This window comes from Podarcis liolepis (assembly GCF_965112155.1).
Source record: "Podarcis liolepis genome assembly, chromosome: 6".
In the NCBI taxonomy this organism is placed as follows: domain Eukaryota; kingdom Metazoa; phylum Chordata; class Lepidosauria; order Squamata; family Lacertidae; genus Podarcis; species Podarcis liolepis.
Window position 1 is genome coordinate 94,701,235 of NC_139559.1, and position 20,492 is coordinate 94,721,726.

The 20,492-nt window shown below is 45.3% G+C and overlaps 1 protein-coding gene across 2 annotated transcripts in view; it reads left to right on the forward strand.

Moving 5' to 3' along the window:
* BRINP2 (BMP/retinoic acid inducible neural specific 2) overlaps positions 1 to 20,492 on the forward strand; it is a 96,588-nt gene that overhangs the window by 67,629 nt on the left and 8,467 nt on the right. For both annotated transcript variants that reach the window (XM_083507113.1, XM_083507114.1), the window contains exons 3-6: positions 7,900 to 8,090; positions 12,152 to 12,351; positions 16,189 to 16,294; positions 19,371 to 19,607. In XM_083507113.1, the coding sequence (XP_083363239.1) occupies positions 7,900 to 8,090; positions 12,152 to 12,351; positions 16,189 to 16,294; positions 19,371 to 19,607 (734 nt within the window). The remainder of the gene's footprint in view (positions 1 to 7,899; positions 8,091 to 12,151; positions 12,352 to 16,188; positions 16,295 to 19,370; positions 19,608 to 20,492) is intronic.

The window sequence follows — 20,492 nt, forward strand, 5'->3', positions numbered from 1 at the left end:
AATGGGGCAGGAAAAGTCAACCCTGTGGGACTGGAGCGGCCGTAATCTTTTTGTTCCTCTGCAGCAGGCAGGCTGCTAACCCTTTGTGAGTGGGGTTTTTGTTTGTTTCAGAGAGACAGAAGCGCAGGTGAACTTAGGCCAGCCTTAGCCACTGCAGATTCCTCCCTTTCTTAACCTTTGCCACAGCCTTTTAACAGGGCAATGCAGTACTTAACTCAGACCAACACAGCTACTTTTTGATGGTCTCATTTCTCTCTCTTTCCCGCCACAGTTTTCCTAGTGGCTTGTTCAGCAGTGAGTGTTTCCAGGAGTTGGGAACAAAGGCGTTACACTAGGGTTGGGCACAGCTTTGGCAACCTTCTGTGGTGATGTCAGAACTGATGTATTAAAACCCAAGAGTCCTGTTGGATCCAGCTGAGGCCTTGCCTAGCCCAGGATCTTTTTCCATCCCTGGCTCTGTTGTTTTGAGAAGTTCAAGGGCAGGGCAGGAAGGTACCAGCCCCCTCCCATGGTATTATAGGTATTATTATAGGTCCCAGGATTATAGGTTATGTATATGCCAGCAGTCACATTTGCATGTTGTTGCACACATCAAAGAGGGGGTGGGGATATCTCCACACAATGGACATTACCTGTGGTTCCTACATCTGGAACCAACTCCTTCTCTTGAACCTGCCACATGCACATGCACAATGACTGTCTAAAACACGCACACCTCAGCTTCGCTGTGAAGTGAATGTGGCTCATGTTTTCAATGGGATGGAAGCTGGTTTCAGGCAAATGCATTAAACAGCAGTACACAGAGGTCTCTCTATCCGAACACAGAGCATTCTTAGGAAATAGTTTGTTAGACAAGCTTCTTCTTCTTTGGTGACCACTCGTGGCCAGGTAAGATTGTCTTCCATGAACACGGTCTTAACAGTTACAGTGGTACCTCAGGTTAAGTACTTAATTCGTTCCGGAGGTCCGTACTTAACCCGAAACTGTTCTTAACCTGAAGCACCACTTTAGCTAATGGGGCCTCCTGCTGCCACCGTGCTGCCGAAGCACAGTTTCTGTTCTCATCCTGAAGCAAAGTTCTTAACCTGAAGCACTATTTCTGGGTTAGTGGAGTCTGTAACCTGAAGCGTATGTAACCTGAAGCGTATGTAACCTGAAGCGTATGTAACTTGACGTACCACTGTAGTCTGTAAGTGACTGTGGAGGCCAATTCTGGATCCACACGTTCTTTCATAGTGGGGACATAGGTTTCCAGGCGGGAGTTGATCACTGTGAGGGTTTGCCAAGTGTGTCTTCTTCTTAGCAGCATGTTTTTTCCTTTTGTCCTGAGTTTGAGCATCTTCAAAGTCCATGACACCTTTGGTAAAGGCTGTTCTCCAATTGGAGCGCTCGCAGACCAGTGTTTCCCAATTGTCAGTGTTTATACTAAAAGAAAAGAAAAAGATTTGCTTTGAGTGAGTCTCTAAACCTCGTTTGTTGACCACTAGTATTATACTTTCCATTTTTAAGTTCAGAATAGAGTAGGGCCTGCAAGACGGAGCTGTTCTGCCAGGTCTTTGATCAGGGTCCAGTCTGACCCCCCTCTTTTTACAAGACCTTGCATATACAGTGGTGCCCCGCAAGACGAATGCCTCGCAAGACGAAAAACTCGCTAGACGAAAGGGTTTTGCGTTTTTTGAGTCGTTCCGCAAGACGAATTTCCCTATGGGCTTGCTTCGCAAGATGAAACATCTTGCGAGTTCTTGCGAGTTTGTTTCCTTTTTCTTAAAGCCGCTAAGCCATTAATAGCCGCTAAGCCGCTAATAGCCATGCTTTGCAAGACGAAAAAACCGCAAGACGAAGAGACTCGCGGAACGGATTAATTTCGTCTTGCGAGGCACCACTGTAAGTGGCCTCTCTAACTTTTCTCAGTGGCTCATACAAATAACTGAGCCTGGGGAGCACTTAATGTTCCCAACCCTTATAGTTATAGTTATAAATTGTGGGGTTGCCATCTGATTTATTCTGATTTTAAGCTGTATTTCAGTCAATTGCTGGATTTTATGTTTTAATGTATTATATACTTTGATGTTAGCTGCCCTGAGCCCAGGTTGGCCAGGGAGGGCAGGATATAAATTTATTATTATTATTATTATTATTATTATTATTATTTATTTATTTATTTATTTATTTATTTATTTATTTATTTGGAAGATGAACACAAGGCATTCTCAGGAAATAGTTTGTTAGCTGAGGATTCACATAGCAAGTCTATGATTTCCATTTATTCCTATGGGAAAATTTCTAATGCATTCCTGACCACAAAATTTTAACCCAGTAAAACATTCTGAAACCTTGCAAAAAGCAAACAAGGAAGGAAAAATGCTGTCTTATTTGTCTGATCTCCCCCCCTTCCTCCCACCACACAAAAACATAGGATTGTTTAAGCTGCTTATTTGGTTTGAGTACTTCATGCAGTGCCAACAAAGGTCCGTATAGTGAAAGCCATGGTGTTCCCAGTAGTGATGTATGGAAGTGAGAGCTGGACCATAAAGAAGGCTGATCGCCGAAGAATGGATGCTTTTGAATTATGGTGCTGGAGGAGACTCTTGAGAGTCCCATGGACTGCAAGAAGATCAAACCTCTCCATTCTGAAGGAAATCAGCCCTGAGTGCTCACTGGAAGGACAGATCCTGAAGCTGAGGCTCCAAGACTTTGGCCACCTCATGAGAAGAGAAGACTCCCTGGAAAAGACCCTGGTGTTGGGAAAGATGGAGGGCACAAGGAGCAGGGGACGACAGAGGACGAGATGGTTGGACAGGGTTCTCGAAGCTACCAGCATGAGTTTGACCAAACTGCGGGAAGCAGTGAAAGACAGGAGTGCCTGGTGTGTTCTGGTCCATGGGGTCACGAAGAGTCGGACACGACTAAACGACTAAACAACAACAACAACTACATGCAGGTCCTGCTGTTTGGATATCTGAATCTGAAGTATGTATAGTGAGGTTACTCATGTTTGGATAACTGAAATTCCATCTAACAAGTGTTGGGATAGCAGGACCTGCATATATTTTTCAAGATAGATATGTATTGTGGCTAACACAATGTGTAAATGGCTCCAAGCAGCAGGAGTGGGAGCACACTGGAGCCAAAGTAAATGATAATGTGTACCCAGGCATAATGTCTCTGGGCACCAGCCCACCATTGGTAAACTTTCCATTCCCAGTCGCCTCCCCAACCTCCTCCTGTGTTTCTCTTATTGGTTATCATGCAGAGCACTCAAAAGAGGAATGGAAACACAACATTTGAATCGGTGAATGTTGAGAGTCATCTAAACGTCATTGTCAATGTTTTATTGTGTATCCAAAAGTGGGGGAAACAGATTAATCTGCAGCTGGTTAGCATTCACATGTGAATGTCAATAACCACTAAACTTTGTGCATTCAGTATAATATACATAAATAGGTGTGTTTATCTATTTATTTAGATTTATATTCCATCTCACAGGATGGGTAACAACAGCAAAATAATAATAATAATAATAATAATAATAATAATAATAATAATAATAATAAAAAATCCATCGGATCTCTCCACTATTTCCCAATCTATATTTAAAGGGATTTTAATAAGATTTTGAGGGTTTTATTATAATGCACTTTTTTAAAAAAAATTGTAAATTGCCCTGAAGGATTTTTAGTGGAAATGAGCAAATAGATAACCCCACTGTACTGGCATGGATTCAAAATGGTGGATACTTTTCATAGCAGGATATTGACTGGTCCTTTGTCAATGATGCAACCCTGGTCTGCACTAGACTTAAAAAGAGCTCTGCTGCGAGATTCACCGAATAGATTGTATTGGTTAAGAGATATGCTCTTTTTGTTGCTGCCACTGCCATGTGGTAGTAACTATCAAACTATGTTGTATGAAAAAATAAATAAACCCACCTTCTGTATTGTGTGTGAGCACACTGGAGATGCAACGATGCAGAAGCACTGCAATTTGCACAAAGTTTGTGCCCAGGGCAAATCTCAGTGTATTGAACAGAAACCAAAATTGGTGGGATTTAATTTTTATTCTTAGCATTTTAAGAAAGAAGTTTTCCAGGTTGAAGAGTGAATTGTGCATTCAGTTATAATTAAGTAAAACATGTTCCTCAACTACCAGGTGTTTGGAGAAACTGACTTAGGGTTTGCAATCTCGCGACTTTCATTTGAGCCTAAACTCTGCTCCACTCCACTTTTAGCCTGGTTTAAAACTTGGTTTGGCAGCTGCGTGGGTGGCATGCTCAGAAGTCTCAGAACTCTGTGTTATTTCTGGCTTTGCCAGCCATGCGCTATACTCCCTTGCTTCTCCTCCATCTTTCCCAATCAGACTTAATTAAAGTGTTTGCAAGCCACAGCCTGGTTTTAATTACAGTGAAATTGTCAAGATTAGAATGAAATTGGCCGATCATTGTTTACAGCCGCATTGTTAGGGGACACAGCAGGCTGCTGAAATCATCTCCATGCCAGCCATCATAGTGTGAAGAATATGTGAGGCCTCTTAAGTGGAGGTCTGGTTGGCACGTAGCTCATGACTTGTTCCACAGGCAGCAGATGTTAAACTGATATGTATAAAATTGCTGAGTGTCAACACGTTTATCTTTGGCCGAGATCTCAATACAAAGAATGGCCTGATAGGTGGCCCAAAACAGGTACTGCTTTTGTTAATTACATTTTTGCCTCACTGTTCTTCCCTCAAGGTGCCATATGCAAGGTACGCTTCTGTCTCCCCAATCTCAGTGCAATCTTGTGAGACAGGTCAGACTGAGAGAGAGAGCGAGATTGCCCCAAGGTCAAACTGAAGTAAATAATCAGAATTTAAAGTGAATCATCTGGAGCAAAGCCTATATTTCGCACACAGAAAGACTTAAAAACTAAACTCCGAAATGGCTCTCAGTGTAAAAGCTGTTTCATAAATGGGGGCCTTTTTTTATAAGCCAAGGTCTAGTGTGAAGGAAGATATAATTCCAGTCACAGTGGTACAAGTCTCCTTAAGGTGTCAACGTGCAAAAAGGGCAGCAAGGCTGCTGGGCTTCTAAAGGAGAAGAGATTTTGTCAGGTTGGCTTCTTGGGACGTGGTGGTGATGGAAATCCACATAGTCTGGTTTCATGCAATGACCAGACTCGAATGCAGCTGTACTGATAATGGCAGAAGTAGACACAATTATGAACCTGGCAAATAGAGGACTACATATTCTTCCCCTGCCAGTTTCCCCATCCCTCTCTCCAAGACAAAAACGGTTCCTTTCAGGTGGGGTAGGAGTAACTAGCAGCAGAGTGGCATCACTAAAATGCAGGAAGCCTTTTGGTTTCTCCTTCACTGTAAATTATGTTCCTGAGCTTGCTCAAGAGCCTAATTTCCCACCAGGCAGCATGGAATTTGCAGTTTCCATTGTCTCCTCAGTTGAATCAAGAGGCAGCGGAAATAGCAAATCCCATGGTCTCTAGTCATTGTTTTCTTCCTGTAAGAACCCAAGAGAGCAGGGATGGGGAAACTTTGCCCCTCTAGATGTTGTTCAGCTATGTTTCCCACAAGGCGGGACTGATGGAAGCAGAGCAGTATCCAGAGCATCACCTCTGTAGTTGCATAAAACCCTTTAAAAGGCAAGCCAATGTCTTCGTGGTTTAGCTTGACAACCGTAACATAGGACGAAGCAGATGTGTAGTAGTCTTAATAAAAAAATTCCTTCCAGTAGCACCTTAAAGACCAACTGAATTTTTTTATTTTGACTATGGCAGACCAACATGGCTACCTATCTGTAACTGGAACCAGTGTAGTAGTCTTGTTACTCTTAAGTGGTTTTGCTATTTTATCCTGCCTTGGGGGAAGGAAAAGAGTAGCTGTGCAAATATATGCCCTTTCCCTCCTTTTATAACTTGGGGCACTTTGTCAGATCTACAGATTGCCAGTATTTACTGTGGTGTATAGACTGCCTTGTATAAATCTCTCTAATGTCCTATCCATCTGGAAAGCTGGTTCATACAGATGGGGTATGGATCAGAAATATTCCTTGAAGGAATAGGATCAAACTGATGTGAACTGAATTCCTCCAGCACTCTTGGCCTAGTGCCACTATGTGTTTCCACAAGCTGTTGGCATCACTCATTTCTGGTTGTAGCAATCAGTGTTACTGTCAAGGTACTAGGCACGAAAATGAGGTCTTCAACAGAGCTGCCATCACATTTGTCTGAAACAAAAATATTGATGGGAATTTGGAGGTTCCTGCTTCGGCAAAACTTCCAAGGAATTCCTAAGAAAGCAATAAGAATGTTTCAGTAAGACTAAGGAAATTTATTGGTAGTGGTGTTCCATACATCTTTACCTGAAGCCAACCAAAAACACAATTGCACATTCTCAGTCGAACTGTTATTGTGAATGTTATCTTCTGCCTCTGACCAGCATTGCATGTCCTGTTTGGGCTGGTGAAGCAACTCTCCACGCAGTGGGGGAAATGATAATAGCTGCAAAATTTAAATGTCCGGGTGAATTTGGAGGTTTCTGCTCAGGGGGAGCAGATGAGGAATTTCGAGGGAAGGGGGGGAAAGGAAAGGAAAGGAAAATAGAAAATAATTTAGAGTGTAGTTCTGTGTTTATGCAGAAAAGTCTAATTGAGCTCAATGGGACTTAATCCCTAGTAAGTATACTTAGGTCTGTAGTCTTAATTGCATTTTTTCAGGGTGTTTTCCATAAACCCCTGGTTTTCAGAACACTTTGCATGTAATATTTTCAGTGGCTGTTGTTTATCGTTGTTTTCCGGAGATGTCTGTACTGTCAGGTAAGTAAAGTGTGTGAATTGGTATTACGTGTTTGTGTGAGTTGGATCCTATCTTGGAAGCATCATACATATAAGGGTGTTGTATTAGCATAAGAAGCTGCCTTATACTTGGTCCATCTATCTCAGTATGATTCATTTGATTCAGAACAGCTTTTCAGTGTCTTCGGCAGGGTTCACTTCCCCCTCTGGAACATTAAGCCTACAATCTTCACACTGCAAGGCCTGTGCTTAAGATTGGGTTCATACAGAAACCCAGAACACTCAGAATATTGTGCAGAATTCTCTAGTTCTTCAGGCTTTCTGTCTTTGTGGTAGGGAAATCGGTGAAGGAAGAGGTGGACCGCAGAGACTAGTGTGCAACTTGGTCCCCATCCCTCTCCCAGTCTCACTTGGAGCAGGACTGTCCAGAGGTGGACTGAGGTAGCCATTTTGGGGGGGAATCCCAAGGGGCAGCTCCCCCCCTGCCACCGGAGGAGCGAGGAGAAGCGGTGGCTTCTGGTGAGATCTTGTGAGACTCTTGCAGATATCGCCACCCCTTCTCACTTCTCCCGCAACCCTACCACTGTTGCCACTGTGGATGCAAGGATCAGTGGCTGCAGCTTCTCGGTTCTGGTGAGATTTCGCAGACCTCCCACTGGGGGCCAAAACCACACAACCCCGGTAAATTCAGGGGCAGTGTGAAGGCAGCCCCTGTTTTGCCTCAGGCATCGAAACAGGACAGGCTGCCCTGAGTTGGAGGGTGAGCGTCTGAAGCAGGGAGCCTCTTTTACTCCTGGGGGCGGCTTGTGTGTTTTAGAAGCCTGGAAAATCAGGCTCCCCAGTTTGGGACGTCACCCTCCAACTTGTGAGGATGGCTGGAGTGGTAATGGAAGTGGAACTAGTGTTCTCGCCCCTGTTGACCCCCCTCCCCATGTGTATACTTAACTCACGATAGACAGTCTGTATTTGAGTTATCTTCAGAGGGTCCTTTATCCCCTTATTCCTAGGTGCTGGAAACGTGCTACTTATTTATATTAGGAAAAACCAGGCCTGGGTCCTGGATACGGTTATAATTGTGCTTACTCTGCCATTACTGTTTTCTTGGCTTTCTCCTCCAGAGAATTTGCTCGCTGGAAGGTGAATAACTTGGCATTGGAAAGGAAAGATTTCTTCAGCTTGCCTCTGCCCCTGGCTCCAGAATTCATCCGCAACATTCGCCTTCTGGGGCGTCGGCCCAGCCTCCAGCAGATCACCGAGAACCTGATTAAAAAATACGGGACCCATTTCCTGCTCTCTGCCACACTTGGAGGTGAATGTTCCCCTTTCTTCTCATGTGTTTTCTCTCTTAAAGTCAAAAACTATAGTCTTCAGCCACATTGGCCGAGTACCTGAATTAAGTGTTGTGTTTTTATATTTAAAAATGTGTTCCAAGCACACCAATATCTCTGTCCTACTGTAACAGTTTTATTAATTTATTCATTTGTTTAATTTATGTCCCACTCTTCCTCTTCAAGGAGCTCAAGGTGTGAGATTGCAGATTGTCAACGTGGGAACCAAAGCTCATGCCACAGGGGGGACGGGACCCTGTCCTCATCAAGTGTACTCAGAATTAAGTTGCATTGAGTTCACTGGGGCTAACTTCAAAGTAACTATCTATAGATGTGCAGCCTTACAGTCCCATGCACTGTATCTTTACTCAGAAGCAGGTCCCATTATACAGTGGGGAGGGGGGTCGGTTACTCCCAAGAAAGTGTGCAAAGGATTGCAGCCAGGCAGTTCGATTCCGTTGTATCCATTGTACAAAATGTCCTTGCTGTGCCAGAGCCTAGGCTGGCACCTAGTGCACAGTTGGGCATACGATGGCAACCATCGAGCTGCAAGCAGTATGCCTGGTGGTAATGCCCACAACCCTCTTGAACAGAGTCTACGACGATAGTTTTGCGACCCTCCAAGTCATGGCACCTTCCCCTGACAACAGTTACAGTCATACTACATCACCTGCCCCCTGGTCATCATAGTGCCACATCTCAGCAGACTGACAGGCAGCCCACAGGCAGCAGTGCCATGAGTGTGTCGCAGGCAACTCTTCACAGCTTCGTCAGCAAGGGGAATAAGAAAAAGAAAGATCAGGCTGGACCTCATGGGAGGCCTCTGTGCTGGCACCACAGCTCAGCAACCAATAGTGCTGCTCATACAACAGGGTTCAAATTGTTCAAATTCCTCTTCCCAGCCCAAGCATTATGGCCACACACGTATTTTCAGCTCAAGGCAGAACTGGCATGGAGAAGCAGCCACACATTTCAAAGCCTGAGGGAAACAAACATTGACTCCAGAGTCTTTTACACAAAGGTCAAGACGGCCCTTTTGCAAAGTTGTGCCCTCCATATGTTTTGGAGCACAACTACCAAAGCCAGCCTAGACCGAAGCTTAGGGAAGGTGAAGTCTGAAATATCTCTAGGGCAGCAGGTAGGGGAAGGCGGCCAAGAGCCCTACACTTCAACACAGCTTCTGGATACTACTGATTTCTATGCACATATATTTATGGGCACTCAGTGGGGATACCATGTTGAATGGAAAAGTGCAAAGGTGAATAAAACAGGCCTGGCATGGGGAAATCCCAGGCTCCCCACACTCAAGAGCCACCCTATGACTTCTTAGTCACGTGTATCACTGCCATCCTGGCTTTGGTGGGTGTCCCGCCCCATCCTGCACTCGCTACCGCTGGCCGTATTTTGTTTTGCTTATTAAAATCTATATACCATTTTTCATACATAATAGCCAAGTGGTGTGCAAAAAACAACAACAACCAAAAATAATAATAAAACTCAAATTAAGTCAGTGCTAGGAAACTAAAAGGAAATAAAATCCAACTGGCACTACATGGTCAGGAAAGGCCTCCGCAAATGTGTTTTCTTCAAGTACTGAAATTGCATTTGGAGCACAGGCAGTTCCACAGGAAGGCAGTGGTTCTCAAAAAAAGTTCTCTGGGCCACACTTTTGGAATAAAAATTGGCTCGCACCACACCAAATTTTTAATTGATAAAAAATACATCTGAAAACAAAAAAGAAACAACTCCTAGCAGTCCTTGTTTTATAGCATAAAACACAACTACTTAAAATATCATCACAGGGCATCCGGAAAGTATAAAATAATGCAGCTACATAACAACATGAATCCTTCGTGAACTATAATATTGGATTGTTCTTGAATCTTCCTGCCACATCCTTTGAGAAGCGCTGCAGTGAACCTCTGCAGGTCGCAGCATTGCCAGGTTGGCCTCATCCGACGATCTTGGTGGGGTGAGAGGCACTTTGTCTGGTAAGCTTGATCCCCAGTGCATTGTGTGCACCAGCACAGGCAGATTACAAAGAGGCCCCCTTGGCTCTGTGGGACAGCAATGATTCCACAAGCCCAAGGACCAGGTCTTCCCGCCACTAACTCTCCATCAGACCAAGCACAAGACTGTGCTCCAAAGCAGATGAAATGTTTACTTACCACGAGAAAAGCCGCAATGGGCAGTCACAGGCGTTGCTTAGTCTGTTCTGTTTTTGTACAGCCCTCCCATCCTTCCCATAACAGCCCTGCGCTGGGGTCGGCTGAGAGAAGGTACATTGCCAAAGGTGAGGGAGCTCCATGGCTGAGCAGTACCATCCTGGCTCTTCGTGATGTTATGGTGGGCTGGCTCTCTTTGCTGAAGCCACCCGCACCCCTTCTCAGTCTTCCCATGTGTCTCCCCACGCCTCTTGTCACACCGAGCAACTTTGGGAACCTCACGTGGGGCGTTGGGGTCCGCTGAATCGCCCTTTCCCCATAACCTGGCAACAAAGTTCTCACACTAATACAAATTGGCGTGAAGACTTTGTTGTTATTGATTAAAGCCGTAGTTCAAGGCAGGGATTAAAGTAGCGGTATGGATTTTTAGAAATCCATAAGTCATGTCTACTAATAGCAACAAAACAAGCTTGCCAGACAGCTAAAGACAATTAGTGACATTTTGCTGTGCAAGTGACCAATTGGCTTAAATAAAACCTCCTCACTTGCCAAGGCTGCTTTTTCCTCTCCCCTCCTTAGTCTGAACGTGTGTTTTCTGTGTTTTGATCTTCTGTAGCTCTATTAAAAGTCCACTGTGGAACTGCTGTTGACACCCATATATAGAATTAGCATGTTCCAGTTATAAATGGATCTGATTGTGTGTGTGTGTGTGTGTGTGTGTGTGTGTGTGTGTGTAGAAATTGCCCAGAGGCAGGAGGATATCCTCAGTTTTAAATGTGTTTGTGGAAGGGGGGCTATTGTTTTGTTGTTTTTGTTTTAATTATTTGTTTTTTTTATCTTGTGAACTGTCCTGAGATCTTCTAATGAAGGGCAGTATATAAATCACAATCATAGCCATAATCATAATCATTGTTAATTTATTCAGTGAGAGTTGGCTTAAATGGACCTTCCATAGAAGATACCTAGGGTGCTTTATAAAGCTTGAAGCATGGGCACCAACAAGCCTTATGGGGCTCAAGACCAGGAACTGTGTGAATCACGAGTTGGTTCATTCCCCCCCAGTGCCACCAAGGGGACTGGTCAAAGGAAGGAATGGCAAGCCTAGAGTTGGAAGGGATCACAAGGGTCATCTAGTCCAACCCCCTACAGTGCATGAATCTTTTTGCCCAATGTAGGGTTCAAACCCACAACCCAGAGATTAAGAGTCTCATGCTCTACTGACTGAGCTATCTATGTTTCTAGAACACTGCTGGAACAGCCTAAAATCCTCTTGATCTGGAGAGTCAGGTGACAAGCAAGGAGCCAATCAGATGCCAGTCCCTGATACAGAACTTCTGGATTTGCCGCGTTCCTCTGCCAAAACTATCCGTATAGTTGAGGGAGGACACCAGGTTTATTAATTTATTAAAACATTTCTGTCCGAAGGAATGCAGGTGGCGTTGTGGGTTAAAGCACAGAGCCTAGGACTTGCCGATCAGAAGGTGCTGTCACCTTTGTGGGGCTAAGCTTTGACTCACCTGCTAAAGGTATTTGCCCACCTGTGGACTCCAGATATGGACTGGTGACCATTGAAGGACTTGAGCCAGGGGGAGTGAATTAGCTTTTGGGAGATTGTGGGTGAAGCGAGTCTGCCGGAAAACAAAGCCGTGAGCCTCACATAACAGACAAGGAGAGGCAAGGGGTTATCGTGATGGGATGGTAGTCAACTTTTCAACGTTTTCCAGGGATCTGGCTCTGGTTGAAGCTCTCCTGTGAGATGTGCGTTTTGTCCCTTCGTTAAGCTGGTGATTGGACAGTCACCCAAAAGGGACACTGAGCCCAGAGCATCTGAGTCCTGATGTGCAGCTCACTAACCACTGTGCTTCATGCCTTTGCAGGAGAAGAGTCCCTGACCATTTTTGTGGACAAGCGCAAGCTCAGTCGGAAAGCGGAAGCCGGCGGCCTGGCAGGAAGTGGTGGGAGCAATGCCACCGTCTCCTTGGAAACCCTGCACCAGCTGGCAGCCTCATACTTCATTGACCGGGAGAGCACTCTGCGGCGCCTCCATCACATCCAGATAGCAACAGCTGCCATCAAGGTAACCCTGGAGGCGAGCCAGAAGGCAGGGGGATGTTCTGTAGCACATGAAGCCGTTGGCTTCCAAGGCATCTCTGTGTAGAGCGTGTTGCTGCAATCTAAGCCTTGATTGAGTCACCACTTCAGCATCAGGGGGAAAAGAGAGAGAGCAGAATAGGCCACAGATTTGCATAAAACATGCATGTGCTAATTTATATGTGAAGGTGTAAATTTAGCAGTGATAACTATGATGCAGTGCCCCCTATGCAGCTGCCCAATTCATCTGATTCTTCCTCTTCTTTAATAATAATTTAATAATATTTTTAAATTTATATCCCACCCATCTTGCTAGGTTTCCCCAGCCACTGTGGGCGGCTCACAACATATAAAAACCCCACAACAAAGCATCAAATATTAAAAAACAAAATATCCTATACAAGCGACAAACAAACCAATAAATCACTAGAAACCCATAATAATAACAACAATAACAATAATAAACAGTTCACAGTTATACCCAAATTAAAATAACCGCCAACCCCAGCTAAGCATTTAAACAACATCAACCCGACAAAAACAAAACAGAGGAACCAACATTAGAAACATTTTAAAACATCTTCGAAAGAGGGAGGCGATTGCCCAAGTTAAGGTTCCACATGAACTGGGCTCTGCTGTTACTGGGAATGAGTGGGGGGGTCCCATGTTTGCTCCTCCCCCTCATGCACACCATCTTGGACTGGTCTTGCTTGAGAAGTTTTGGCTAAACTTAGGACTTGTAACAGGGGTGATTTGCGGGGAGCAAAATTTTGCATTTGAGGGGGTTTGTTATGGGCGGCAGCCGCTGTGGCCAAAAATGGTGGTAGCACTGGGTCTTGTCCCAGGGCTCGCTGCCTGTCATTTCTCAGAATGAAACTCAATCCTGAGGTAGTTTGCTTCCTGGGGAGTGGGGGAGATGGCAACTCTTGCTGTTAAATGCAAGGGAGCTTGTGCGGTAGCCATCATTCCTCCACACCCCAAATGCTCTGCTGGGAGGCCACTGCAGAGGAGGTCTGAGGAAAAGAAGGAAAAGAAACTGCACAGCTGACAACAACAACAACAACAACAACAACAACAACAACAACAACAACAACAATTTATTATTTATACCCCACCCATCTGGCTGGGTTTCCCCAGCCACTCTGGTTGGCTTCCAACAAAATATTAAAATACAATAGTCCGTCAAACATTAAAAGCTTTCCTAAACAGGGCTGCCTTCAGAGCTCTTCACACAACCGATCACTGAAAAATTGCCTTTCTGTCCTATTTTTGCTGCTTGAAATTGGAACTGCAGGTTGGGGTGTGTGTGTGTGTGTTTGTTTGTGTGTGGGGGGGGAGAGTATTGCATTCCAAGATATGAGTATGGGCTGTGAGTATAATAGAGGGGAGGTTTGGCACTGGTTATTACTTATATCACAGTAAACACAGTATACAGAATGTCCTTTTTGTTGGTGTTGAGGGTGGTTTATTGTGCGTGGGATAAGCAAGATACATACCACAAGGGACCCTTGGAGGATTCAAAGAAAAACCATCTCACGCTTTTGAAGGATCCACATCCATCAGGACACGTCGTCTTGTATGAGGGATGGGGCAGGTTTTGTTCTTGCTGTGAAATTGTCCCCATTAAACGGAGGAAGGTAATGGGGTTGTAGGTGCTTAGCACACCGCCTGCCCCTGTTGATCCCAGGTATAGAGGAGCATTCAAGCCTGCTCCTTTCTGTGTCATCCCATTCCAGATTTGGTTCCTCCGTCACATGACAGTGTGGGAGGATATTGGAAAATGGGAGGTATCCTAATCATGACCTCGTTCTTTGAGTGCAGGTCATTGTGTAACCAAAATGGCACCATCTTCCTATGAGATGGAGAGATCAGCAGGGCTTGCAGATGTGCAAAACATATGGGAGGGGGAGCCCAAAGGGCAGGGGTCAGCAGTTGTTGGACCCTGCTGCACCCCAGAGCCCAAGTCAAGAAATCCCTTTCCCAGCCCCACTAACTGATTTTCTTTTCCTTTTTTGGGGGGGGGGGAGGGCAGGATTCCAATCCCCCAGCTCCCTCCAACAATGTACAGTCAGACTCAGACCAGAAAAGACGCTTGTTTTCCTGTTCCATTTCATTTTGTGCAACAACTCTGCTTTTATCCCCCGCCCCCTTAGCCACTCTCCCCCTGCCTGCCTGCCTGCCTGCCTGCCTACCTGCCTGCCTGCCCACCCGCCCCATCACATATGCCTGGATTTTAATTTGCAGGTTGCTTAAGCAAGGCTGCCATCCCTGAGATCTGCTACCCAGCTCTGCAATTATAAACCTATCGCTTTAGTCAGCCTTCCCCTCTCCCATTCCGCTCCCCCCCCCCCGCCAAGGAAACAGGAGGGGCAGCAAGCAGGGAGTCAGACCACAATTGGCGCCTTTGTGCTATTTGTGGGAAATCGGCCATGCTAATGATGGTGAGCTTTCATGGGGGGGCGGTGGCTAGAGGCAGGGTTGTTCTCCATCAGCAAGCCAATTACTGCACAATTATTCCTCCTTTTTAGAAGCAAAGTGGCCTCTTGCATTCTCATAAGCCTGGAGTGCTTGGCTCAAGTTTTACTGTTTCAAAGCGCTCTCTCTCTCTGTCTCTCTCTCTCTGTTTTGTCACATTTAATGTCACTTTGGTTGGATTTCTGTGTTTATACACCCACCCACAGTTTGAGGATGTTGAGGGTAATTCAGTGTAAACAGGGCCAGCTCATGAGGTTTCAATGTCCAGGGTAGAAAATCCAAATGTCCTCTCCCCCCCTCCCCCGCTAGTTGAACATGGGTCCCATCCACCAGCAATGTTTTGCCTGCGAGGCTCAATTGAAACAAACATGAGCTGTGCAAGAATCCACACTCTTCCTGTTCTACTCCCATTCATTTTGATGAGACTTGCACAGGAGACAGTCCTGGTGGATTGTGCCCAGTGGCACATATCTCTCTGTCTCTCACTCTGCTGGCCTTAACGGCACAAAATCTGCTTCCATGCTTTGTCGTAGGACCGCTTCTGTGTGCAAAATGGCTCAAACCATGCAAAACTCAAACCATACAAAAATGCAAATCAATGTATACAAGCAATTATGCCTGGCTTAACCCCAGCTCCCGGCAAGCCAGCCTAAATAGTAGTTTCAAAATATCCCTGGCTAAGCTTCTAAAGATTGCATGATTTCCCTCCATCTGGAGCTTAAGTCTTGTGCACGTGGAGATACACTCTTTTGCCTTCTTGGAACGTGTTTCTATCTCTGCCTCTCTGTTCACCCCATTGTTTGTGGCTTTAGAGATGACTACTAAAATGTGAGGTGGCTAGGCTGAAGTCACGCTAACGCTCATAGTTAACACACACACACACACACACACACACACACACACACACTCTTTCTTGGAGGACCTGATGGACGGTTTTTGTTTAAGGACAAAAACAAATGCAGTTGTGAGGAGGGGATGGTGTGAATGTGAGCAGAGCAATAGAGGATCTTGAAAATACATGGGGTATTTCCCCACTGGGAGAAAACCAGCCTTTTGGGAGGGTGAGGGTCGAAGAGAACATTGGGAAAGGGCTCCACTTTCCAGGTAGAATGGTAGAATTGTAGAGTTGGAAGAGACCACGAGGATTGTCTAGTCCAGCTCCTTCAGCAGCTGTCCCATATGGGTATCGAACCTGCAACCTTGGCGTTACTAGCACCAAATTCTGTCATCAAAACATATGCACACAATTCAATCTAATGTTCAGAGCAGGTATGTTAAGGATGGGCAAAGGTCCTTTGATCTTTGCATTTCAGTTGTCTATGGTAAAGCTGCCCTCTTCCATTTTTAGGTCACTGAAACCAGAACGGGGCCACTTGGCTGCAGTAACTACGACAACCTGGATTCTGTGAGCTCTGTTCTTGTCCAGAGCCCTGAGAACAAAGTTCAACTTCTCGGTAAGGATTTTTCTCCTTCCACCTGCCTGGAATTGCATCCACATTATCCACTCGACACTAACTGGACTCATCTTCTAACTTGCTCACAAGGTGGAAATAGCAATCCTAAGTTAAAATGCATTTGTCTTGGTGTGTTACAGTGGTGCCCCGCAAGACGAATGCCTCGAAAGACGGAAAACTCGCTAGACGAAAGAGTTTTCCGTTTTGGAGGTGCTTCGCAAAACGAATCTCCTATGGGCTTGCTTCGCAAGATGAAAATGTCTTGCGAGTTCCTGCGGGTTTTTTTCCCTCCCCCCCCCCTTTTCTAAGCCGCTAAGCCGCTTATCCGATAAGCCGATAAGCCGCTAAAAGCCGCTAATAGCGCTAATCCGTCAATGGGCTTGCTTCGCAAGACGAAAAAACCGCTAGACGAAGAGACTCACAGAATGGATTCTTTTTGTCTTGCGAGGCACCACTGTACTTGCTCCTGGCTCACAATCTTCACCTCCTTTCCATGGCAGAAGGCCTCAGAACGGGAACTGAGTTAGATCACTCTGCACCCTGAGTTGAAGGCTTAAGCCCAGCTGCCGTGGCTGGAACTGTTTCCTGGCCCAAGGCAGATTCTGCAGAGGGATCCCTTCATTTATATCTGTAACTTACCTTCAGCTCTGATCACACTCAAAATCAATCAGAGGATGCTCCTCTGTAAGTCAAGCGCTGGATCATGCAAACTCTTGCAGGCCTGCTGACCACCTGGGTGAGTCATATGACTGCACCACATACACAGAAATAAAGTTATTTGAATGTGTGTGTTCTTTCATTGAAGAACACACAGTGCTTGTGTATGTTACAGGGGTAAATTGGGGTTAAATACTGAGGATTCTGCATATTTTTATGAAGGTGTGGAGAAAATCCATAATCATAGAATCATAGAGTTGGAAGAGACCACAAGGGCCATCGAGTCCAACCCCCTGCCAAGCAGGAAACACCATCAGAGCACTCCTGACATATGGTTGTCAAGCCTCTGCTTAAAGACCTCCAAAGCAGGAGACTCCACCACACTCCTTGGCAGCAAATTCCACTGTTGAACAGCTCTTACTGTCAGGAAGTTCTTCCTAATGTTTAGGTGGAATCTTCTTTCTTGTAGTTTGGATCCATTGCTCCGTGTCCGCTTCTCTGGAGCAGCAGAAAACAACCTTTCTCCCTCCTCTATGTGACATCCTTTTATATATTTGAACATGGCTATCATATCACCCCTTAACCTCCTCTTCTCCAGGCTAAACATGCCCAGCTCCCTTAGCCGTTCCTCATAAGGCATCGTTTCCAGGCCTTTGACCATTTTGGTTGCCCTCCTCTGGACACGTTCCAGTTTGTCAGTGTCCTTCTTGAATTGTGGTGCCCAGAACTGGACACAGTACTCCAGGTGAATCAATAAGAATCAACAAGAAGTTTGGAATATCATCCATTCAGTGCTTTTTAAAAACAAACAAACACACTAATGGATGCTATAGAATCATGGACCAAAGACATGGAGTCCATCGTTTTGTTAATATGTGTTGCCTCCAGTAAATTTTGTATATTGCCCATGTAATATTCCGTCAGGCAACTGGGCTAGTTTTGTCTACTCTTGCTGAAGATAGCATATTCAGACAGAGGTCATGCCCAGGACTTCTCCCTGAGGTCCATTTTAGCCAGAGAAGCTGGAGCTTGCATGCCCCTGGGACCATCTGCTGCTCTGCTGTGGAAGTCAGAGTCCTCCCTTAATTCACCTTCTTTTGATATGTGCACAGTCACCAGGGCTTGTCCTCAGTCTCCAGCCAACTCACTTTAAGCATGTGCAGGTGTGGGACTTTTCAGTATATGCACAAACAGATAAAACTCACAAATCAATGGAGTTATGTTCTTTTGCAACATCTAAAGGGCAGATATCATGAAAGAATAAAAAAAATTCCTTCCAGTAGCACCTTAAAGACCAACTAAGTTAGTTCTTGGTATGAGCTTTCGTGTGCATGCACACTTCTTCAGATACACTGAAACAGAAGTTGCCAGATCCTTCTATATAGTGAGAAGGTGGGGAGGGGTATTACTCAGAAGGGTGGTGGGAATGGGTGATTGGCAGATAGCTGAGATGAGCCTGTTGACGGCTCTTAACGACTGTAATAGGTCTTACAGGAAAAGGCAAGGGGTGAGAAGGTGAGAAATGGCTTAGTCATGTATAATGGGATAAGAATCCAATGTCTTTGTTCAAACCAGGTCTCTCCATGGTTTTAAGTTTGGTAATGAGTTGCAATTCAGCAGCTTCTCTTTCCAGTCTATTTCTGAAATTCCTTTGTAGTAAAACAGCTACTTTGAGATCTTGTATAGAATGTCCTGGGAGATTGAAGTGTTCTCCTACTGGTTTCTCTGTTTTGTGATTCTTGATGTCTGATTTATGTCCGTTTATTCTTTGGCGTAAGGTTTGGACAAACAGGCCTGTAAGACCTGTAAGACCTATTGCAGTCGTTAAGAGTCGTCAACAGGCTCATCTCAGCTATCTGCCAATCTCCCATTCCCACCACCCTTCTGAGTAATACCCCTCCCCACCTTCTCACTATATAGAAGGATCTGGCAACTTCTGTTTCAGTGTATCTGAAGAAGTGTGCATGCACACGAAAGCTCATACCAAGAACTAACTTAGTTGGTCTTTAAGGTGCTACTGGAAGGAATTTTTTTTATTTTGACTATGGCAGACCAACACGGCTACCTATCTGTATCATGAAAGAAGCCATTGTTCCATAGGGTGTTCCATAGGTCGAAAAAATCTGCTAGGGAAGTGAGTGTAGCTCTTTGGTTTCCATACGGGGTGCCAACTTGAATAAAATATTGTGGGGGCCCAGCTAAGCCCCGCCCCACGTAATCAATCACATGATGCGATGCAAGCACACCACTTGAATGGCAGTGCCCATCACCTTTGGGAGGGCCCCTCAAATATTTTATTGGGGGTCCAACCCCCCCTTGGCCCCTAGGAGGTGGCTCCTATGTTTCCATAGTACCTGTTTTTCCTTAATGCAGATATGGCTGAGCTGAGGCCTGTAACGTCTCTGCCTACTTTTCGCAGGCCTGCAAGCCCTGCTGCCCGAGTACTTGCGTGAACGCTTTGTGGCTGCTGCCTTGAGCTACATCACCTGCAATTCGGAGGGGGAGCTGATATGCCGAGAGAATGACTGCTGGTGTTACTGTGGGTTCGGTTTCCCACAATGCAACTGCCCCGAGGCTGACATCCAGGCTATGGAACAGAGCCTTTTTCAGATCCAGGGAGTTTGGGAGAACCACAACCAACAGTTTCGGGAATCAGGTGAGTTTGGGGAACGTGGGTCTCATGAGGAACGGGACGATGGGTGGATGATTGCCCACATCCAGTTGACTCAGCAAGGAAGGAGGATGACAGGTGACTGAGGCAAGGAGCCATTCACTGTTGCGCCTCTCTTGTGAACAGCCTGGCAGAGAATGCAGATGAGCCGGAAGACGAAGGAAGCGGTGAAGGCAGGTCTTGTGAGATGCCAGCCACTGCAACAACCACAAGAAGGGCAGGCAAATTTACTCAGTGAACCAGAGAAGACTAGAAAAATGTGGGGAGGCAAAGATTGGCTGAGTGTGTGGTGATGGAGCTAAGCTTGAAGATAAATGTCTGGAAAGGGAGAAAGACAGCAGTTGGAAAACTCAGTTGGAAACCAGAACCTATAGTTTGTAAAAAGAGCTAGCTAGGAAGTGCTTGACCATTGATGGTTATTGACATCTGGCGGTCGACCAGCTGAACCTGAGGGAGAGTGGCAGTTCTGGGGCTCTGAGGACTTCCTTAAGTAAATCAGCAGCAGTGGCTTTTCCTAAACTTTTATGTTAGAAGAAGGTAGACACAGCATTATTTTTTAGAGTCGTGGGGCTAATTCAAATGTGTCATCAATGTGTTCAATACAAATAGATCTTTTCCTGTCCCCAGGATAATTCTGCATATTTCCAGCATGGTCAGTTAGGAAAAACAAAATGTTCATGATCATACTACAAGTAACAGCTGCTGAGAACAGCTTAAACATATAACCACTAAATCGGTGTATTATAAAACCAAAAACAAATTGATCAGAAGATAAGTATGAACCTTATCAAGGCAAATAAATAGATAAATACACATGCAAAGCAATTATTTTAATAATAGCTGAAGAAGAAGAAGAAGAAGAAGAAGAAG